The following is a 20,596-nucleotide window of genomic DNA, read 5'->3' as shown; positions in this document are numbered from 1 at the left end:
TTGATTTTTCTACTTTCTGGCTTTCCACCTCCAATTTAATACTGAATGCAGATCTGTGAACACCATCGCAATGAGAACTTCATAAGAAATTCAGAAACAGGACGTGAATCCCTGCATTTTTATCTGGCGTGAAAATTTTTCAGATATCGAACATGAAAGATCGTCTTCTGGCAACCTTAATTCAGAGACCCCATTTCCTCACTGCGTAACATTCCCAAGAGTAAGATAAAGGAGAGGAACAATGGCAGCTCTAAAAAAGGAATTACAGAACAAAAGGAAGAAGTGAAGAAGGAGAAGACGACAGGCCTATGTTGGATAGATTTTTTTGAGTTAGATTGTTCTTGTTTGGGGGCACTGACTGCTGCTGAGTTGGCCACGGGGCTGCAGTAAGGGGCTGTGGAGGAGGTGATGGAGGTGGGCGACTCGGCGGCGCTCCTTACAGCCAGATACTGCGGGGTGAGGCCGCCCAGGCCCGTCAGGCTCCCCCAGGTGGTCGCACTGTTGAGCTGCTGCATCTGCTGCGCCAGCTGCTGTTGCAGACGCCGCTGCTCCTTGTCCTTCTGTGTGTCGGCGAACTTCACCACGATGGGAGATGAGCAGCCCTGCGGAGATGGGAGGATGAGGAGGAGCATAAAGAAGGGGAGGGAAAGAGAGGAAGAAACGGAAAACGAGAAGGATGAAGAAAGGGAGAAGGGAAGGAGAAGGGAAGAAGAGAGTAAGGAAGTGAGATAAAAAATAAAGAAGTGATAGAAGATGAAAGGGAAGTATAGAAAGGCCACAAGCCCCCAAAGATGAGAGGAAAGGAGACAAAAAAGAAGATGAAAGGATGGAAGGAAATGAGAGAGGAGCCAAGATGAGAGAGAAGGGAGGAAGAGAAAAACAGAAATGGAGAAGTGAGGAAACAGGAGAGGAGAGGAGTTCAGGCAGGAGAGGAAATGGGAGAAGAAAGAGAAAAGGAGTCAAAGGATTGTTCGGGTACTTTGTTGCTTGCAAACACACCTGTAATAATTGTTGTACTGAGTGAACACAATAAAGGCAATAAACCACATGTCTACAGTGATGATACACACCTGAAATCATCCGCAAACATCTCTGTATTAACAAACTTAACTTCAGCAAAGAAAGAAAATATTCTCAATTAAAAAGTCCTTTCTAGCGCACACACACACACTCACTCAGGGACACAGGACACGCACACACAGTCACACAGGAAACCTGAGTCTAAAGCCGGTGGGCTTTCTTCTTTCCCCCAAAAGGGCTCAGTTATCTCTGAGTCCAAAACGGTATCACCAGAAACAGATTTCCCGAGTTCTCCAACTATTTCATCATCTCATATGAAGAGAGACTTGATCTGTGTGTGTCTGTGTGTGAGTGTGTTAATATGTGTGAAAGAGGGGGAAAAAGACCTAGAGAGAGAGAGAGTGATTCGGGCGACTACGAAGGGAGGTTGAGAGGGCAAGAGAAAGATTTAGAGATTTTAACGGTCACTAGAACGGCATCTAATTGTTCGAATTCTTACGCCTCAGAGCAGCGGCAGTGTGTGTATGTGTGTGTGTAAGAGAGATGAATGTGTACGCACACTGAAGCTGGGTAACAAATCAGACGTCCAACACGCTTGCTAACAACTATGACACGAAGGAGACAAAAACCCACAACGCTCCTGATGAAAGCTGCGGTGCCGGCTGAAACGAAGCTGAGACGGCAAGTCATAATCTATCACACCACACCATTACTCACACAACGCAATCAAAGCCTAACTAGGGGCAAATCCGTTCAAAAACAAAGGCAATCTGCCACAGGAGGATAAAAACCTTTTGATTGAAACATTTAGTTTGAGGCACGATCCGCACTCGGCGGGGGAGAGAAGGGATTTGGCTACTTTGCAGATAGCGCTGCACACGTTTTGGAGCGGAGATGTGCTGTATGACGGCTGTGTGTGCCGGTGCAGGTATTTTGTGCAAGAGTGAAAGCGAGCGAGCGTTTGCACTTCCTTCCTTCACTGTGGATCAGAGCGTGTACTGTGAAACTAGCTTTTAGCATTCACACTTCAGTCAGGACCACTTTGGTAAAAATAACACCGTGATTTCCATTTGCATTTATTTAGATTTGGCAGTACCGGGTGTTCCAAAGTAATGAGTTTGTCGGACAAACCGGCCTTTTCATGCGTGTTTGCTGAACAGGTGTCTGAGATCATTTAGTGCGGGGCGCAGGAAAAAATCAGAAGAACGATCCCCAACATTTAGGGAGTGAAAATATGCACTTTACTTTAAATTTACTGAGTTTAGGGACAAGAATGCGACAGTAACATATAATCTGTACCCTTTCTGGACACAATTTTGCATCCCTGAAAAGAAAACATGTCAGTCTCTGATGCTAACACGATGCTAGGAGTGAGATGCTAAAAGCTGAGGGCATGCCAACCCCAAACAAGCAGCCCAAACTTGATTTTCAGGCCTCACCATTTTTGTGTTGATACTCATACATTTGGGCCATTTATCCCTTTGAGTCAACTTTCTTCTGATTGGCTGCCCTCTTGCAAACAGATGGTCTAAACAGGAAGTGGAAAGTGCTTCTGTGTGCACAGCCAGAGCTGCATGCCTGAGATGTCCAAATAAGGGATATCCTCTCTGTGACATCATAGAGATCCAAGAGTAGAAAAAAAACTGTGAGAAGCCTGAGCTTTTGTCTCACAGGGATTATTTGTACATACACTGATGTCACTATTTAAAGCTATGGCCATGTTTAATATGAGAATCCACCACTGTAATTACAGGCAAGGCCTAAAAATTCATTGTTTCTAAAAATCATCCAAAACAATCAATTAATAATCATTAACACCTTTAGAAGCGTATGCCTACGCTTTGACAGTATGACTGTCAAAAATAAAGAGTCTAGCCTAAAACTTTAATGGGAAATTAAATGAATTGCAAAGCCAAATTAATCTCTTACCAACATCACATCATCACAACTGATGGCTGTTGGCTTTTGCACCAAATATCATGCCTTTAATCTCGGTGTAAATTGAGACACAGCATGGAATCATTTTGATATGACTTTAATTGGTTCAGCAGCTTCATTCTTATAACAAACACATCGAAGAATACAGACGCATGCTTTTTTTTAAAGCTCTGTGTTTTCTCTTACTATGTTTGGCAGAACAGGTATAGTACCACTCACAATCTGACCAATGACAGAATACACGTCACATCCTGAGCAACATTAAAAAAAAACTAGAGTTTCTGTGTAATTTAAAAGCAGACCTTCTTTGTCAGATAGAACATCCAGTGTATCTGCTTCCTTGTATGTGTATGTGTCTGTTTCCGTGTGTTAATGCCCTTCTTCTGTAGGCCGGGGCCTGACTTATCAGCTGAATGAGCTCGTCTCCTGTCTGTCGGCGGCTCGGCCATATTTACTCTGTCTCTCCACTGGTCATTTTGCCTCTTCATTCTGACCGCCGACAGATAAAGTAGAGGAGACGACGGGAGAATTGTATTGGGAGGGCGAGGGTTAGTCGGGGCCTCGCCGTTGGAGTCGATTCCCCCTGAGAACCGAGCTCCCTATCCCGCTCTGCTAAATATCTCATCACTCCAGTTGACACCTTGTGAGTGAGGGGAAATGCAGCCCGGAATGAGAGTCCTGCTCTGGGAGGAAAGCTGAGGGCCACAGGCATCTATGCCTGATGCTGCCGGTTATCCCCGAAAGGCCGGCTGTTGCACTTTGAAGCTGTTTTTCAGGTGATTGCCTCGTTGGTTACCTTCGCCCCTAAATGCTGAGGATACATGGAGAGAAAGTGGCAGCTCATGCCATCTATTAGTTTTGCTCAAAGAAACAAACTATCCTGGTTTTACCTTAAGGGGATTTTTAAAAAATTCATCACAGATTAGCAGCAGCTCGAACTTTCATATAAAAACACTCTCTGACTAAAGAGCTAATCAACCTTGATTGAGATGAACAAGCATCTAGAAAGCCATGTATATCAGAAGCTGTTTTGACAGATGAACTCCAGGCAGTGTCAGGAGGATTAAGTTGGGACTTTGTCCAGCTGGTCCTTGTGAACTACATGCTCAGATGGGGTCTCACTTCTGGAAGTACTCTGGCTTCAGCGATGGAGCTGCATGGATAAAGAGTGCAACAGGCAGAACATTGGACCTCGTGCTCCCTGCTCATGCCCTGTGAATTCAATTGACTATTACCTTTTCTTCTATAACACAGACTGTTACTGCACTAGAAAGGCAGGAACATTTAATATCTGATATGCCGGATATTCTTTTTCTTCTTTTGGCTGCTCATTTTAGAGGTCACCATGGTGGACCATCTGCCTCCATCTCACCCTGCTCCTACAATCCCTTCTGTCACACCAACCCTTTCTATGTCCTCATTCACAATATCCACCTTCTCTGTGGTCTTCCTCTTTTCCTCCTGCCTGGCACCTCCATCATCAACATCCTTTGTCCAGTACATCCACTATCCCTCCTCTCAACCTGAGATGTCCCTCTGATGATGTACACATTGCCAATCCTGTCCATCTTGGTTACTCCCAATGTAAATCTTAGCATCTCCAGCTCGGCCTCCTGTCTTTTTGTGAGCTCCACCATCTTCAAAACACACATCATAGCAAGCTGACCATCTTGTAAATCTTCCTTTTCACGCCCCTGACACTCATTTCTACCCACTTCATCCAGCCTGAACCTCTCACACTGTCCATTACTTTGGAAGACTGACAACCCGTCTCCCTCTCATTCACACACAAATTTTGTCTTGTTTCAGCTGACTTTTCTCTCTTGGACATCTCCATGTTTACACAGGTATCTCATCAGGACCACCTAGCTTTCCACTCTTTATCCTCTTCATAGCTACCCTAATTTCCACCATATTAATCCTCTGCTCCTCTACTTTCATCCATCCATCCATCTCTAACATCCTTTCCAGTTTGGTCTCTATGCCTAGCCATGTGATACATTTCTCTGTCAGATAACGAAGTGAAAAGCTCAGGACTAAAAATGGAGATTATCATTCTCCACTGATGACTGTCTGGAAATTGTTCTGCAGCAGCCATCTTTTGAATTGGACTACATGGACTACATATCTAAAGTTTAAACTTTGCATGGGGTGATTATAAGTCTATTATAAATATATGTAAAAAGAAGCCATGGCAATTTAGGCAATTATGACTAACTTTCACTGTTTCTGGGCAGCTAGAGGTATATGATTCAACTTCACCTTAAAATAGAAACAGGACAAAAAGGTGAGAGTCTGGAGAAAAGTGAGCGAAACTGCAGGATTTGAAAATACGTCATAGCTTTTGGGATAAATCCACAATTCCAGTGTCGAACTGTTTGCGCAGAGATTTGTGTGAAGTGTCATTTTGTTATATTCAACAGCCAAAAATCCACTTTGAATTACTATTAAAAGCACTGGATACACTTAATTTTTTATAGCATAGTTGATGCTGTGGCACAATGGGCATATTTTCAGATGCTTCCATAAATTTAAACAAGTAGTTGACGTGCTTGTATTCCCAAAGAATTTGGACTTGTAACTTGTATATGTAACTAAAAATAAAAATACTCACACATTGTGTATTTTACAGTTTTGGTAATTAACCTGTGAAGGAAAAAAGAACCTTCCAAACCCTCGCTAACTAAATATGGCAAGTATAAAAGGACTATTAAATCTTTGTCATAGTCTGGTGCGATAATCTCCTTACACTCGTCTGTTCTCTCTTTTTATCCCATAGCTGTTAAAATCATTAACTGCAATTTCAGTAGATTTTTAGCTACACGTGTCTTTCATGTTCTATCATAGTCATCCCTCTGCAACAATGAAAAATAACTCTTCCCCATTTGCAAGTAATTTCATTGTTTTTACTGCAGCTGCATTTCCTTTCTATTCTGGTAGTTTCCATCATATTCCACTGAAATCTGCATATCTCGTAAGCTTCACAGTGGCACAAAAGATTAATAGGCAACAAAAGATGGTGACAGGTTAACCTGCACTTGACCCATGACGTCAGTCTTTCCTTCTTTCACTAGAGCCTTTAGATTAAAGCCCTACTTTAGACAAGGACACCTTGTACACAACCCTGTGACAAACAGTGGTGTCTGACGGTCTGGCCGACACTGCCCTTATAAGGACATTCAAAGGAAACATCGCAGCCTGCGATCCAACATTACTGTTAGTTTTTTTCTCCATATAGACACGACAGCATCACACAGTTGTTGCAGATGTGTCGGCTGCACATCCATGATGTGACTCTCCCGTTCCACCACATGTCCAAAGGTGCTCTATTGGATTGAGCACTGGTGACTGTGGAGGCCATTTGAGTACAGTGAACTCATCGTCATGCTCAAAAACAACATTGTAAGATGATTTGAGCTTTGACACCTGGTGCATTGGCAGAATAAAAGGATGGATGTGATCAACAACAATACTTAGGTAGGCTGTGGTGTTTAAATGATGCTTTGCTGGTAGTAAGGAGCCCAAGACAGCAGCTCCAGACAACAGAACCAAAAAGATTTTCAGGATGTATTTTCTGGAATTAAAATTTTAACAGGTTAAAGAAAAAGAAACTAAAAATATAAAAGCCCAGAGTCTTCTGTCATTTCTTCTAAAATGACCAACTACTACCTATAGCCACCTATAACAACCAATGAGGGTCACTTCTCTCAGGAATTATCCCGATTCCAACCACCCATCACGCCTCTGTTATTTAAGTCCATTTCAGAGTGTTTGACGAGGCCAGTGTTTATCGGTATCTGCTGATATGATGGGAGTCTGTAAAAACCTTTCTGCTGGGTGTAATTACACCACATGTTGAGTAAATCTAAATTTGTAAACCATCTGATTTGCTTTAAATTGCCCACTTTTGAACACAAACAGCAGGGGGCGACATAATGGCTTCATCTCGCTTACGGGATATTTCATGAGTCTCCCGCGGACAGTCGGCTCCTCAGAATACACTGAATTTATTGATAACAGGCAACTAATGTTACCCAACATACGAATACTAATGTGTGGTCATAAAAAGAAACGTTCCTGTTTTGCCTTAAATGGTCTCTGGGTTCATATTCAACAACAGCAATGTGTTGTGTACTCGGTGCTGGAGGTGAAGCATCGATTCCCATTTTCAGCTCTTTTCAGGAGACAGATTTTCAGCTCCAGTCAGTCAAGTCTCCCATGTTGCACAACTTTCACATCTTGAAAAATAAAAAATAAAGCGCTCCGAGTCTCATGGGAGAATTTTTTACCAGAAGATGCTTCTACAGGGGAAAACACTCTATTCTGAAATGCTATTTTTGTCTGTTTCTTGCAATCTTTTGACAAATCTCCTACACAGAAATGCCCGTCTCAGACAGATATCGTAACAGCATTTGCACTGAAATATAGATGTCAGTGCTGCCATCATGCAGCAGGTTGGGTGCGCTTGATAAAACCTCTTAAAATATGCCTCAGAAATTTCACCTGCGCTGCATATGCTTGATGCCCTGGTGTCACGCCATAGTTCCTGACTGACAGATGGGTCTGTGTAGGCCGATGGCATGACAGCCTGTGGTCTCAAAATGACACTGCAATGATCACCTGCTGTAATTACGGTATCCGACTTTAAAATGATGTAATTACAGCGTATCGATCAGCCGAAAATACCACCTTAAGAAAAAGGGGGGAAAAAAGTGAAACTTTTGTCTGTGACTTGGATCGACTTAACCAGGAGTTCACTGAGCTAATAAAGCCAACTACGCTCCCTGAAGCCAACGCTCTGAGACAACCGTGAAGAGAGCATTACACATCGCTTCCCATCTTTCCCAAAATGCTCAGATGCACACGCGCGAACTGAACTTATAAGCTCCGGTCCGTTTACCTTGAAAATCAATCTCTCATAGCTTTCAAGAGAGTTTATGCGCTCTGAGCCTTCTCCATCTCATTTATTTACCTCTCGCATAGCCTTCAAATGTCAAACCATGTTAACTTACCCTGCTAATAGGAAGTCAGGAGCCCCCGATATCTATAGGAGTCTGCGCGTCACGTCTGAGCTCTTTGTGCATGTTGTTTCAACTCATTGTCCCCAAAACCCAGCCTGCTTGCTCAGAAGGAACCGTCAAAATCAGTCAAAGGTAATCCAAGCAATCTATTACATACTTGGAAAAGCACTCCCTCTTTAAATTGTGCCATGTTTAACTGCTCGCTGTTGCATGTGATTAAACTTCTCCTTCCACTTTAGCGTTGCACTTTATTATTTATAGACCGTCTCAGTTTTTCATCAGTTGAAATAATTGTTGTATTTTTTTCTTATTTTAATAGTGTAAAACATTTCCATTACAGTGAATTAAATCTATAATGAATTAATTCCCTGCCTTTGTAATAATATATATATTAGAAGTCCATATTATGCAGAAAAGGACGTTGCTTTGTTTCCACTTAGAGATTCCCAGAAGTTTATAAAAGCCGTCTAAAACAGAGACATCAATCCAACCTTTTAATCGTTTTCAACCTTAAAGTTGTGCAAAATTCTACCTCCAGTTTTGAATGTTATCAGCTCACTGAAAAGCCATTACAAGTTGTTACCAGTCCCACACATGCTGCCAGGCTCCTCCTTCTTTTTGTAGCTGTATGTAGCCTCATTCAATGGTGGCTGATCCACCCTTCAGATTAAGCGCAACAAAACATAGTGTGAGCTTGGCACATCAACCGGCTTGCTTTTCCTTTCCTAGTGGTTGTCTTCAGGTTTGTTTTCAGGCACCAAAAATATGGATGGCTATTTATTAGGAGGTAGAATCGGTTGTTTGCTGATGAGAAGTTGGGTAGTTTGATCCCTGAACCCCAATTTGCCCCCGATGCATATTTACTGTGTGGTAGATAAACTGCATTTAATAATGTGCTCTATGAATGTGCGTATAATGCAAAAAGGGCTCTTGAGTATCCTTTTCCTTGATCACCAAGACATTTATTTACCTTTGGAAATCTTACATGCACTTCTTCAAACTACCACTAGAGGTCTCCTGCACAAGCTGGAGTGCCTACAATGTTTGAAAACCATCTTCTGAGCTGCTATTAGACGAAGAATTGCACCTACTGGCCGTTCATTGAGCTGATAACATCAGAACTGGGCGACTGGATTGTGTTTCCTGTCAGCAAGTGTGGACACACACATCACCTGTCGGTGTAAAACAACGCTCGACTGAACAGCACGACAAACTGAAGCCTCCAGACTGATCCTACAGCTGAATCAACACTTCAGCTTAAATTAGTCTTAGATGGTACTTATAACACCGGCAGAGCATATACACTCTAGAACACGCATATACATAGTAAACTGTGACTAAATTCAGAGTAAATTGAGACTATTTGGAAAACAAAGACGAATCTGGCATTTTGTGACAAATACTCGAGACTCATAAGTTAGGCTAACTCAGACTCCTTCTGTTAAAATAAAACATGGGATCATCCAGCCTTATACGGTGTCAACATCAGCCCCTGATTAATCTAATCTCCTATTTTCTTCCCACTGTCAGTCTGTATCTGTCTCTGCTCTTCACTACAGTCGACAGATGTGTTTGTTCACTGTTTAAACAGACACTGCTGTGTTTTCTCTCATGCTCTACTTAAGCTCTCGTCTAAATGCGCTTGAACGCTTCTGTATTTCCGACGGGGGGTCGGAGGGGGTGTGTGTGCATGCATGCAGCAAGCGCAGGATAATACACAAGTGTCCCTCTAGTTTCGTGTAGGAAAAGGAAAAAAGAAAAAAGGTAGGAAATAGAAAAATCAGTGTTGATGGAAAGCTGCACGAGGGGAACCTGAGTGCTAAATGAGTCTTTATAAAAGGAGTGAATAATGTAAAGCACAAATAAAGCACAACGAAGGCGACCCACTTTTCTCCGTGTGTGTCTTTAGAGGTTCGACGGTGAATTACCCGTCCCGCTCATATCCACTTTCATTACGGCCTAACATTCAGAGAGCAAGGGTGTGTGTGTGTGTGTACAAATGTGTGCCGGCGTGTACCTGAATGTCACGCCGTAATGAGAATGGATATGACAGTGACAGGGCCATCAACGAATGGGGCTCCCGGTCTGCCTTACTTCTTCCTCGTGACATGTGGCACGTACGTGACGGGGAATACACTCACACAGACACACGAACACACACATCACGTGCACACAATCTTTCTCTATCTAAGACAGTGGGGTGCAATAGAGCCAAGACAATAACCAAACTCTATTTACCAGACCTCATTCCCTCATTCGGACTCGAAGTAATTACTTTTAAATTGCAAAACTGAGGAACATTAACAAACGGATGCGGCAATTTAGGTCCGCCTGGGGCTAGACAGCTTGTTTTCAAATGGAAATGAAGGTATTTTGCCATTGTCCACTGTAATATCGTTGTGTTATGGTTTAAAGCTTCTTTTTTTCCCCCTTTTCCTGTGTGCATGATAAAAGCAAAGGGGCACTGGTAGTGTTTACCGGCCCCACTGTGGCAGACAACTTGCTCGGAGCGAGGATAATTCTAGCCTAATGCTAACGCCGACGGAGAGGAGCGTCGCTCCTTCGACTCAGAAAGACAGACACCGCTGCTGCTCGGCCACATAAATCAACACAGACACTGATATTCACAGTGTGGCAACATAAACAGAGAAACCACACACACACATACTCACAGATAGACAGACAGAGGGAGGAGCATGCGTTTTCCCCACGTCAGGGTCACAGCACATCAATAGCAGCCATGATTATCATGATCAGCTCTAATGAGGGGGCTACGGGGGTGAATGCCACTCGTTCTTTTTTTCCCTTAACACAGCCTGTTATTACCGCTTTTTTTGTCTCTTTCTCTCTGACTCGCAGGGGTACACACACTCTGTGCGCGTCTTATACCATGTAATTCTCTTCCCAATCACACTCCTGTCATCCTGCCCTGTCACCAGGCCTGACAATGCTGACAAGGGCGCCCCAAAAACCCGGGTGAGGGGGGGGACACAAAAGAGCTGCGACTAGGTCCCCATTATGGCACCGCTGGGGTCACTGTGCAGCTGATGAGGTCTGTAACACCACCTGCCAATTTGCAGTTGTTGTGTCAAGGGTGCTGCTTATTTGTCACAGTTTGGAGACTTTGCCAAAGTTTGCCCTATTTGGAAAATCTGCGATTGGAAAAATGGAGACTAAAGCGCTGATTTTTATCCCAAGGCCGAGGACGTGACTGTGCCAGCTTCTGCTAAAGCTCTGGATGGACTTCTAGCTTTTAGGTGTATGTGTCACACTGGTCCTCTGCACACCTGGCATGTGGCGTTAGAGGTCTGCACAGGTCCTAACCTAAAGCCACAGTATTGTCTTTAACACCCAGTGCAGCTTGTAGCTCCTAATTGGACATCTGAACCGCAGATTCAAGGCTAGTTTTCGTTGTATTCTTTCAAAATCACACAAAAAAAGACGGCTATTGCAATACACACTGATTTGCAAATTAACTAAACCCAAGCATAATCTGAGCCTGAAGCTTTACACAAATAAACAAAAGACCCAAAACCCCTGAGTGGCTCAAGTTATGTAATAAATCTCTCCTTTCTTTCTGAATGGCAGCTCTACAGACACTACAGAAGTCAGCAGCACCATAGCTCTTTTATGGAAAAGAGACATCTTATAAATGAAAATCACCTCATTAAATAAACTCTGGTCAAATTAATCATTATTTTTACCGCCTGCATGCAGCGCAGGAAAGCCGAGACTTTGTTACAACTCACATTTCCTAAAGATACAAGCTGAATTCATTTAAATTTACACACCGAATAAAATAATTTAGTTGGATAATAATAAAGATTGAAAGCATAGGCAGACTTGTACCAAACAGTTAATGCTTTACATTTAATGCTTTAAAAAAATCATCAAGTAAAAAATCATCAAATGAGAAGTGAACAGTTATACTCTGTAGGTTGAGGGGATGGAATTGGCCTCATGTGTGAGTGAACAATGAAGGACTTTAAGGATAATAATGGTTAAAAATAATAATAAAAATAATGTGAAATAAAAAAGTATACACATGTAAATAATGTTTATGGACTGTTAATAAGATAAAGACTACTTCAGAACATAATTAACACCTTTGAGTATTTACATTACTCATACACTTTGCCTAACTTGTAACTTAACAAACAGGGTTAAAAAAGTATTATTGTTACTATTCTTATTCACAATGTTTGTTTTAAACCCTTAACAAGCTTTGGTTTTTGTTTGATTAGCACAAAATTGTAATAATAATTATAATAAAGAGTTCGCAGTCATGTGAAATGATCTCTACACATAGAAACTCCCAACGACTTTATTAAAAGTAATCTAATAAGGCCGTTAACAATTTTACACTCTTATTAAAGCTTCCTGCATGTTAATTAAATCTTTGTAAGGACTCAAAGACTGTAAATAAAAGGTGGGTGAATGGTTTTGCGTGCTCACATCTTGTTTCAGAACATGGAAGCTTCCCATCATGACTTTGTTAACTAGTGGATGATGTCACAGTGGTTACAGCCACCTTTTATATACAGTCTATGCTTGAGTAGCACTTACCAACTTATAATTGCGTTTCACAAAAAGCTAAGCATTTGCTAACTGTTGTGGTTTAAAGATTTTATTCTCCTCGTGCTGAGGAAAAATTGATATCACATTTCTTTTAAGCGGGCAGAATAAGACCTACATAATGGTTACGTATTAAAGCAGCGCTCCTTTAGTCCTTACATCGAGGCATTCAATTCACCGGACCTGTGTCAGAAGTGCTCCAGGAAATGTTACTCGGCCTAACCTATTAAGTAGCAAGTCGCGGCTTTTACTGAAGAAGTGACTCAAAGATGAGACAGACATATAATTGCCAGCACAATAACAGAGTGAAGTGCATGTATTAAAGGCACTAAAGAGACAGAGAGTTGAAGAAAGGGCAAGAGTACCATACCTCCATAGTCTGAGACTGGTGCATGGCTTTGATTGCATTCTGTGCCATAGCTCTGGTGGAAAACGTGACAAACGCACATCCTGTAACGAGGGAGGGGGGGGCAGAGGGAGGGAGGGAGGGATGGAAGGGGAGTGGGAGGGAGGGCAAAAGGGCAGGAGGAGGAGGAGGGAAGACAAGAAAGAACAAAAACAAGACAAAAGGGTTGGACACGTCGTCGTTATAAAAACCCAAAACAGAGATTGATACAGAGAACAGCTCACAGGCAGACAACAGTGTTCTCAGTCGCTGTAGAAACAACGGCGAAAAACGAGCACAGTGTAATGACAACCACAACCCCTCCCCGACCCCCGCCCCATCCACCACAGGACACCTGGGACAATAACCATCGGAGCGTCGGATTGGCTGTTGATGCCTTCCCTCGTCCTTGCCCCTCCTCCTTCCTCTCGCTCCCACACACACACACCGGCCGAATTCATCATACCTGTATTCAACCGCTCTCATCTCTCAGCAATTGAGCGGTGTGAAGCAGGTTGAATATGCATGAAAACGATTTGAATCCATTTGGGCCGTTCATGTTGTTTTGTGTGTCTGATTGGGTGCCCTCTCTTTCTGTCTTTGTCAGACAGGAAAGAGATGTGATAGAGGAGGGCGAGGTGAGGGGGGGCATCAGCAGGGGGCTCGGGAAGACGGGAGGATAGGAAATGATATTAATTCAATCCACAGGGAGAGGAAGGCGAATAGGAAGTGGAGGTGTGGTCGACCTCCTCCGTGACTGACACTGATTTTAGCCAATCAAGATTGGACACAGCCAGAGGCAATTTTAGGGGAGTTTGTTATCAGTTGTTTGTGGGTAAGGGGTGGGAGGAGGGGGTGCAAGGTTGTGTTTGTCTGACTGGTTAGGGAGTGATTAGAGGAGATAATGTGAGAAGTGCTTCAACAACACCCCAGGCTAATAATATGCTAACAAACTCACCAAGCCATGTTAGCGCAGCCAGGCCTGAACTGATTACACACATGCTTGGACACGCACACACACACACGTTCAGGTTCAGCTGGCTGACTCGTGGCTTGGCTACAGAGGAAAAAACTAATAGCATGGGTCATCAGATAGACTCTCCCTGGCTGTGTGGATGGGATGAAAGGGCAGAGAGAGGGGGGGGGGGGGGGGGGGGAAGAGGAAATTGTGAGGATAATGCAACAGACAACAAGACAGAGAGAGAGGGGAAGGACAGATATGTTGAGGAATAGATGATCATTGTTCTCTTCCACCTCTATCACAAGCCGCCTGTAGCTGTGATAGAATGAGGATGAGAGAGACGAATGGTCAGTTTTTTCTCCTGACTACATCCACTGCTGCCTGGATTTTAAACACAGGCGTTTCCCTGAGAAAGTGTAGACCTGCACTTGTACAGTTACAAGTTTATCTTCGGGCTCTGACCGCCCTTTCTGGAGGGTAACACGTTTCTGATGAGCCTCGCTGTTTAAAATCGGACGCTTCTTTGCTCGGTAGAGGGCAGGTTGGTTTCTTTGATTGTTGGGCTGTTTCACAAACTGATTTTAAAACGAGATTAGAGTTGCATCTGTTTCTCATAGTCACTGTTTGTCTCTAAAGCTGTAACTGCTTGGTTACAGCTTTGGATCAAATCGCCAACTTTACAATTATTGGACGACCCGTTCTACCTCTGCACACATTTGAGACACGGGGCACGCCAAGCAAGTGAGTTAAACCCCGTATTAAGTTGAATATAACCAATTTAAAGATAAATATTTTTAATATGCTCATTTTGATGCCAGCAAAACATTTTGAACGTGTTTCAACAGAATCAAAATCCAGTTATGGATATGGTTACTTATAAAAGAACCAGGCTGGTACAGATAGGGAGGCAAAGACTACGTGGGCAAACAGTTCTAAAACAGTTTTAATATTTTGAATTTTTTTTAAATAATCTGTGGTATATAATACATTTTAAAAGATATAATCTATATTTAAAGATTCAGAACTCCTGATCTTCAGCCTCTCGGGTGTCATTAAAAACACATCTCTGTCGTAGAAAGTTAAAACTGTATCATGAAAATATGAAAGCATATTTAAACAAGTTCCAGATGTGTGTCTCTTGGCCTCATTTTATTTTAATAGGAGATTAGGCAAAGTGGGGAACTCTGCTTTGATTTGACCCATATTTAACTGGATCAGGTGACCCTGAACTCTCCCTCAGTTACGCTGCAACTGGTCTAGGCTTGTGGGATCTTCCCATGATGCACTGAGCATTTCTTCTTTCCTCACCCTTTCACTCTCTGCAGTTAATCATTAGTTATTATTAATCTCTCTCTCTCTTGTCTCATCTCCCTCCCCTCACCCTGCTGGATATTTCTTCCTGTTAAAAAGGAGTTTTCCTTCCCACTGTCACCATGTGCTTGCTCACAAGGGGTTGTCTGATAGTTGGGGTTTTCTCCGGATTATTGTAGGGTCTTTACGTTACAACATAAAGCAACTTCAGACAAACTCTTGTTATGACTTATTGCTATATAGATAAAACTGAACTGAATTAAAGCAATGTCATTATCTGGCAAACTAAACTGCTGAGTAGGTGAAATTATATATCCTGGGCAATAACAGGAAATAATTTAAAAAGTAACATAACTGGTGTGGTTGAAAGAGGTCAGCACACCCTTGGTCCCAGCCTTTTTGAAAATCTTTTTCTGTCATCAAACTCAGAATGTGCACATATGTTTTCTCTGTTTTTAATAATTTGCATAAATTGGCATTTTTTTTAATTTTCCATGTTACCTAGCACTCTAACTCGTTTTTGAATCTTTTTTGTAGTTTGTAATTTTGAAAATCAGTTCTGAAAAAAGTAGCACTCAAAAAGTTTACCGGGCCTTCCTGTTAGAGGTTCAGACTGTGTTAACTGAACATATCAACTGAGGCCACAGTATTGAAGATTCAGTTTTTATAGTCTACACCATTTTGTGAATAGAATAAAAAGTTTAAGTGATGGCTGTCAAGAAGAATGAGCCTTGGTCTTTAGTGAGAACAACTTTAGAACTGAAAGAAATACACTTGAACAGTTTTTATCATCCGAGCACTCAAATCAACATCTTCTGTGTTCAATTTTCAAAATGATTGTTCCTATTGGTTATGCAGACCTGTCTCTGATCTTATATGAAACCTATTGACCTTTCTTTTTTCTTTTCTGTCACTGCCAACTGGAAGATAGAGTTCAATCACCTTTTATGTGAAACTACCTTGGTTACTTAACATTAAAGAGGCATGAAGGTGATAAAAAAGAGACTGAAGCTCTGACCTAGTAAACATTTGATGCGTCCTTTGCAGTGCCAGGGCTGCTGTGCTAAGTGGTAGCACTGAAGATAGGACATACAAAAAGGGGTCATTTTTCGATTTATTCAGGGGACTGTCTATTTTAGGTGGGCCACAATCTGCCATTTAACTGCTTATTTTCCAGGAGGCTGCCTCCATCCTCTGCAGAGAAGTAATGCCCCAGAACTAGATCAGTTCTGCAGGGGGCATCCATTTGGGTTAGCCCTCCAGACTGGTCCTGATGGGTTCTGACTCTATTTATAAAACCGGTCAGCTACAACATCATCGGCTGTCACCGAAAGGAGACTCATCAGTTTGTCTCCAACTGTCAGACAGGATGCTTTTCATCCGCAAAGAAACATTTCTATCTTTAGCCCGTTTCTGCAGCTTGAAGCCAAAGCTTCTAAATAAGGAATTCCACTGCGCCTGCACACTGATTCATTAATGTCGAAGCTGTTAATGAAAAAAAGAAACGCTTAGAGTCGAAGCCATACTTTCTGGCTGGTTGGTGCATGTCTTATTTTTCGAAGCACAGAGATGGGACGTGGCTCGAGCGCTAAAAATACCTCACGGGCCGCATTCTGTCGTCAGTGGAGAACCAAACAGTCCTTTAATGAAAGTAGGGTAGCTCCCCAGGCCCAGCCATCCACTGGTGGTGTGATCCATATTTTATTAATAGCGGGATGGTGGAGCGCTCTTCTGATTGATATCGAGATTTAATAGGACCTCAGCAGCGATGCTACGTGGGACTGAGGGCCCCTGGGAGTTGCAGGCACACAGAAATCCGTAAAGACCTATTTATTTCCAACCTGGTTAGGGGTGTTTGTTTACTAGCCAAGACCAAGCTGGACTAACAGTATTTCCTTTTCGACTAAGTGGTTTATATTAGTTCCACAGAAGCAAGGATTTGGCCATCGCATCTAAAATATTCATGAGGACAAAAGAGAGGAGCTGAAGAGGGATGGAAGAAGGAAACAGGGAAGGGAGGGAAGGAGGCCGGTGTGGGATGTCTGAGAAAAAGAGGACAAATTGATGCAAGAACGGATTCTAGGACAGCCAGGGTGAATATAGAGACGGGGAGGGCCGTGTCGTTCGCAGAAGCAGAGGAACATGGGAGTTTGAGTAGTGTGGTTTCAGGCAAAGACTCAAGATGGAGACAACCTTCAGAAGAAAAGGAGGAAGATCAGACTCAAGTCAACAATAAAACATCCATAACATTCAACAGCCACAGAAAAATATATATCACCAACATAACCACACTGAACCTGCGTGACGATGACAGCGACAGCTCCCGTGACAGAAGGAGGAAGAATAGAAGGACAGAGATTCGCAAAAAGCCCCTCCATCTCCTCAGCACATAGAAACCACAAAGGGGCAGGGAAGGGGAGGTAGGGTATACTGGGAGGATGTTTGAAATGAGCCGTGAGGGGAGGCAGGTGTGTGCTTGTGGGAAGAAATGGCTGATGATGATTATTTAGATAGGTAACATAGCTAAAAATAGATTGATAGATGATTATCATATCTGCTCATATGTCTTGAAACACGGACCTACAGAACACACCTGTCACACCCAGCAGCTGACTAACCTGAATGATTTGACACCTGGTTAATAGGTCCATTTCTTTTCTTTAAAAGCAGCCCTGGAGCACTTTGAGAAGAGCACCAAGAGTGTGCCAATTACGAAGGAAACTCGCCAGGAATTTGCTTTTTTGCTGTGGAGGCAGCTCATACCTTTCTCCAAATCAACTGAATTGGAGATGTTGCCACATTCAGAGTCATAAAAACGTTTTTCTTTTCTTTTATGGCCGTGTTACTTTTTCATTATTGCTCTATGACTCCCACCGAGTCCCCGAATGGCCAAATCAGCACCTGCTTTCCTCACCAACTGAAAAAAAAATGAAAGGGAAATGGCTGGTATTACAAGGGTTTCGTGTGAACTGTCAGTAATAACCATAATTTGCTTGAAATTCTAAATCTGAGGGCAGGCTTTCCTCAATATCAGTTTGGTACTGGACTCAAATTTGGTTCAACAAGTGATTTATGTCAACAGTAACTGAGACTGGTATCAAATAACTGGTAAGATCATTCACTGAAGATAAAAGATTAATGTAGCTATGGTGTGCTGCATACGCCTTGAGCAGAGCAGTGCTTTTTGAAACTAGCAACGAGCACAAGGTGGATTTGACTGAGAAACCTGTCGATCACATAACCTAACATAAACTCGTATACTGATGTAATAAAGTGGGGTCTTCTTCTCATAGACTTATCAAGTCAAAAAAAAGTAAATAAAGTTGCAGTAAAATTATGAAACTGCTTTAAAATTAAAATTTGTTGCTACGCAAAACATAACCAATCCTTTTATTTCAACACTACAAAGCCAACAAAGCAGCAACTCACGTCCCGATTTGGACAGCGGATTTGAAAATTCCCACTGCTCTGCAATGGAAGTACAGAGCTTAGGACTGGCTTATGGACAGGCTAAACCGGAACAGCAGGGAAGGTGGAGGATATGAACAGAGGTTAGGAGGCGAGAAGGAGGAGTGGGAGAGGGGATGTTTGGGGATGAAGCTGACAGAGCAAGAAGGGGAGAAGAAAGAATGGGGGTGGGGGGTATATAGAGCGATAGAGGAGAAGCATGTATTCACAGTGGTGGCCACAGCAGCCTCGAGATGTTGCTCCAGTTCATTTGCATTGACTTCTTAAAATGACTCTTTTAAGACCTTCAAGGAAAACATTTAGGAAGAAACAATAGGTTGAAAACAGAATCTGATACAAAGGCTGTGCTGTATTAGGCATATAAGGTATACTGGGCTTGTTGCATTCATTTAATTTCTATAAACAAATATCTATACATAAATGTGGTTCCTTTTTTAGTCTGTTTGTACTCTGAGGTCCAGTCATGCTTGAGCAGGCTTTGGTTCCGTGAAAACTGAGTCAATCCCAACAGACTTCAATGGTAAAATCCCCAACTTTACGGCAACTTTCCAGCAGAAACTCTTTTTGGTCACTTCAGATAATTTTCTCTTCAACAAGCAACTGTACTGTGGCTATGATTTTCTATAACTCACCTGTTTGTTAAGGCTTAAAATTAGTGATCTAGCTGCTGTTGTCTGCTAGTTGTCTCTGCTAACTGTCTCGAGGCTTAACCTCTATTAATAAGAATAATTAAAGTGGGCTTTATGTGCTTTTAGGACCTCTTTGAAATGGGATTATCTGACTATATCTATCAGTTTTTATCTGGGAATTTGTGCTTCCGTTCTAATGAGTAAAAGTCTTTGTTGATACTTAGCAGTTATTAGCAGGTGTTTGCGCCTATGCAGGTAAAGCTAACCAAGCTTGTCTGCACTGGCAGATGGCGTAACACTCCCCACTTTCATCCAAGTATGGTCACTTTTGGATCCAAAAACCAAAAGTATGGTAGCTGATGCTGACGCTTTAAGAACAGGAAGTTTAGAATTAGTCTGTGTACTTTATATACAGTCGATGGTTTGCACCTCTCTCATCTGCCACCTTGTGTCCAACAGCTATCATCAGAGGCCTAAAGACTTATTAGCAACCATCTGACAACTGGTGGTTATGTAGGAAAAACTAGTGAAACAGGTTGTTTGCATGACTAATGCCAACTTGATTGTAAACAATAACTAAACAATAACTACTACTATTTAACTTGCTTGGAGGATAAATTGACATCGCTCATGCAAACTACAAGAGACCGCAGCAATCTTGCAGTAAACTTTAACAACCACTTACAACTGGTTGGTAAATACACATGTGGTTGCCGAGGGTTGCTAAAGAGTCTAAAGGCCTGTGTGACTGAGGCCATACAACACCAGCTAATCTAGAATAATTTTATCTTGTAATATGCAGAAAATAAAATAACCTTTAAACCATAACTTGATGCCCCTGTACATCCATTATGTGGATAAACTAGCGGAGCCTTTTGAGAGCCCTGCTCCAGCTTCAGCTTTAATTATTTCTGCTCTCATTCTATTGCTTATTATTATCACTAGAATTTCTGCAGTATCTATCAAACAAACAAAACCTGATAATATGGGCTCTAAAATGGCCTTTGACGTCTTTATGACCTGCACAGAGCTCTTCCACTGCAGACCTTTGATGGCTAATAATTGATTTTATTTTGGCGAACCATTCGATAACCATCTTCTGAACCACTCAGACTCCGGGAAATAAAAAAGGGCAGAGCGCACTTCTACTTGCCGAAGACAATGAATGGCTCAAGGCTGACTTTCAATTAGAAAATCAAGCCTACACACACAAACATTTATTGTTGGTTCTGTCAGGTGTGCAGCTTGATCACAGCATTAAAATACTATTTCAGGTAAATGGGGAAAT

At 42.3% G+C, this 20,596-nt stretch overlaps 1 protein-coding gene across 22 annotated transcripts in view; it reads right to left on the bottom strand.

Annotated features, from left to right (window-relative positions):
- The window catches only part of celf2 (cugbp, Elav-like family member 2), a 237,880-nt gene that overhangs the window by 29,803 nt on the left and 187,481 nt on the right, over positions 1 to 20,596 (bottom strand). For 11 of the 22 annotated variants that reach the window (XM_063460420.1, XM_063460415.1, XM_063460416.1 and 8 more), the window contains 2 exons: positions 12,925 to 13,004; positions 360 to 602 (listed from right to left, as the gene is read on the bottom strand). In XM_063460420.1, the coding sequence (XP_063316490.1) occupies positions 360 to 602; positions 12,925 to 13,004 (323 nt within the window). The remainder of the gene's footprint in view (positions 1 to 359; positions 603 to 12,924; positions 13,005 to 20,596) is intronic. The other 11 variants (XM_063460422.1, XM_063460423.1, XM_063460425.1 and 8 more) reach the window with 1 other exon arrangement.

The sequence above is a fragment of the Pelmatolapia mariae genome, linkage group LG17 (genome assembly GCF_036321145.2).
Source record: "Pelmatolapia mariae isolate MD_Pm_ZW linkage group LG17, Pm_UMD_F_2, whole genome shotgun sequence".
NCBI lineage: Eukaryota > Metazoa > Chordata > Actinopteri > Cichliformes > Cichlidae > Pelmatolapia > Pelmatolapia mariae.
This window is presented reverse-complemented; position numbering and strand designations above follow the sequence as displayed.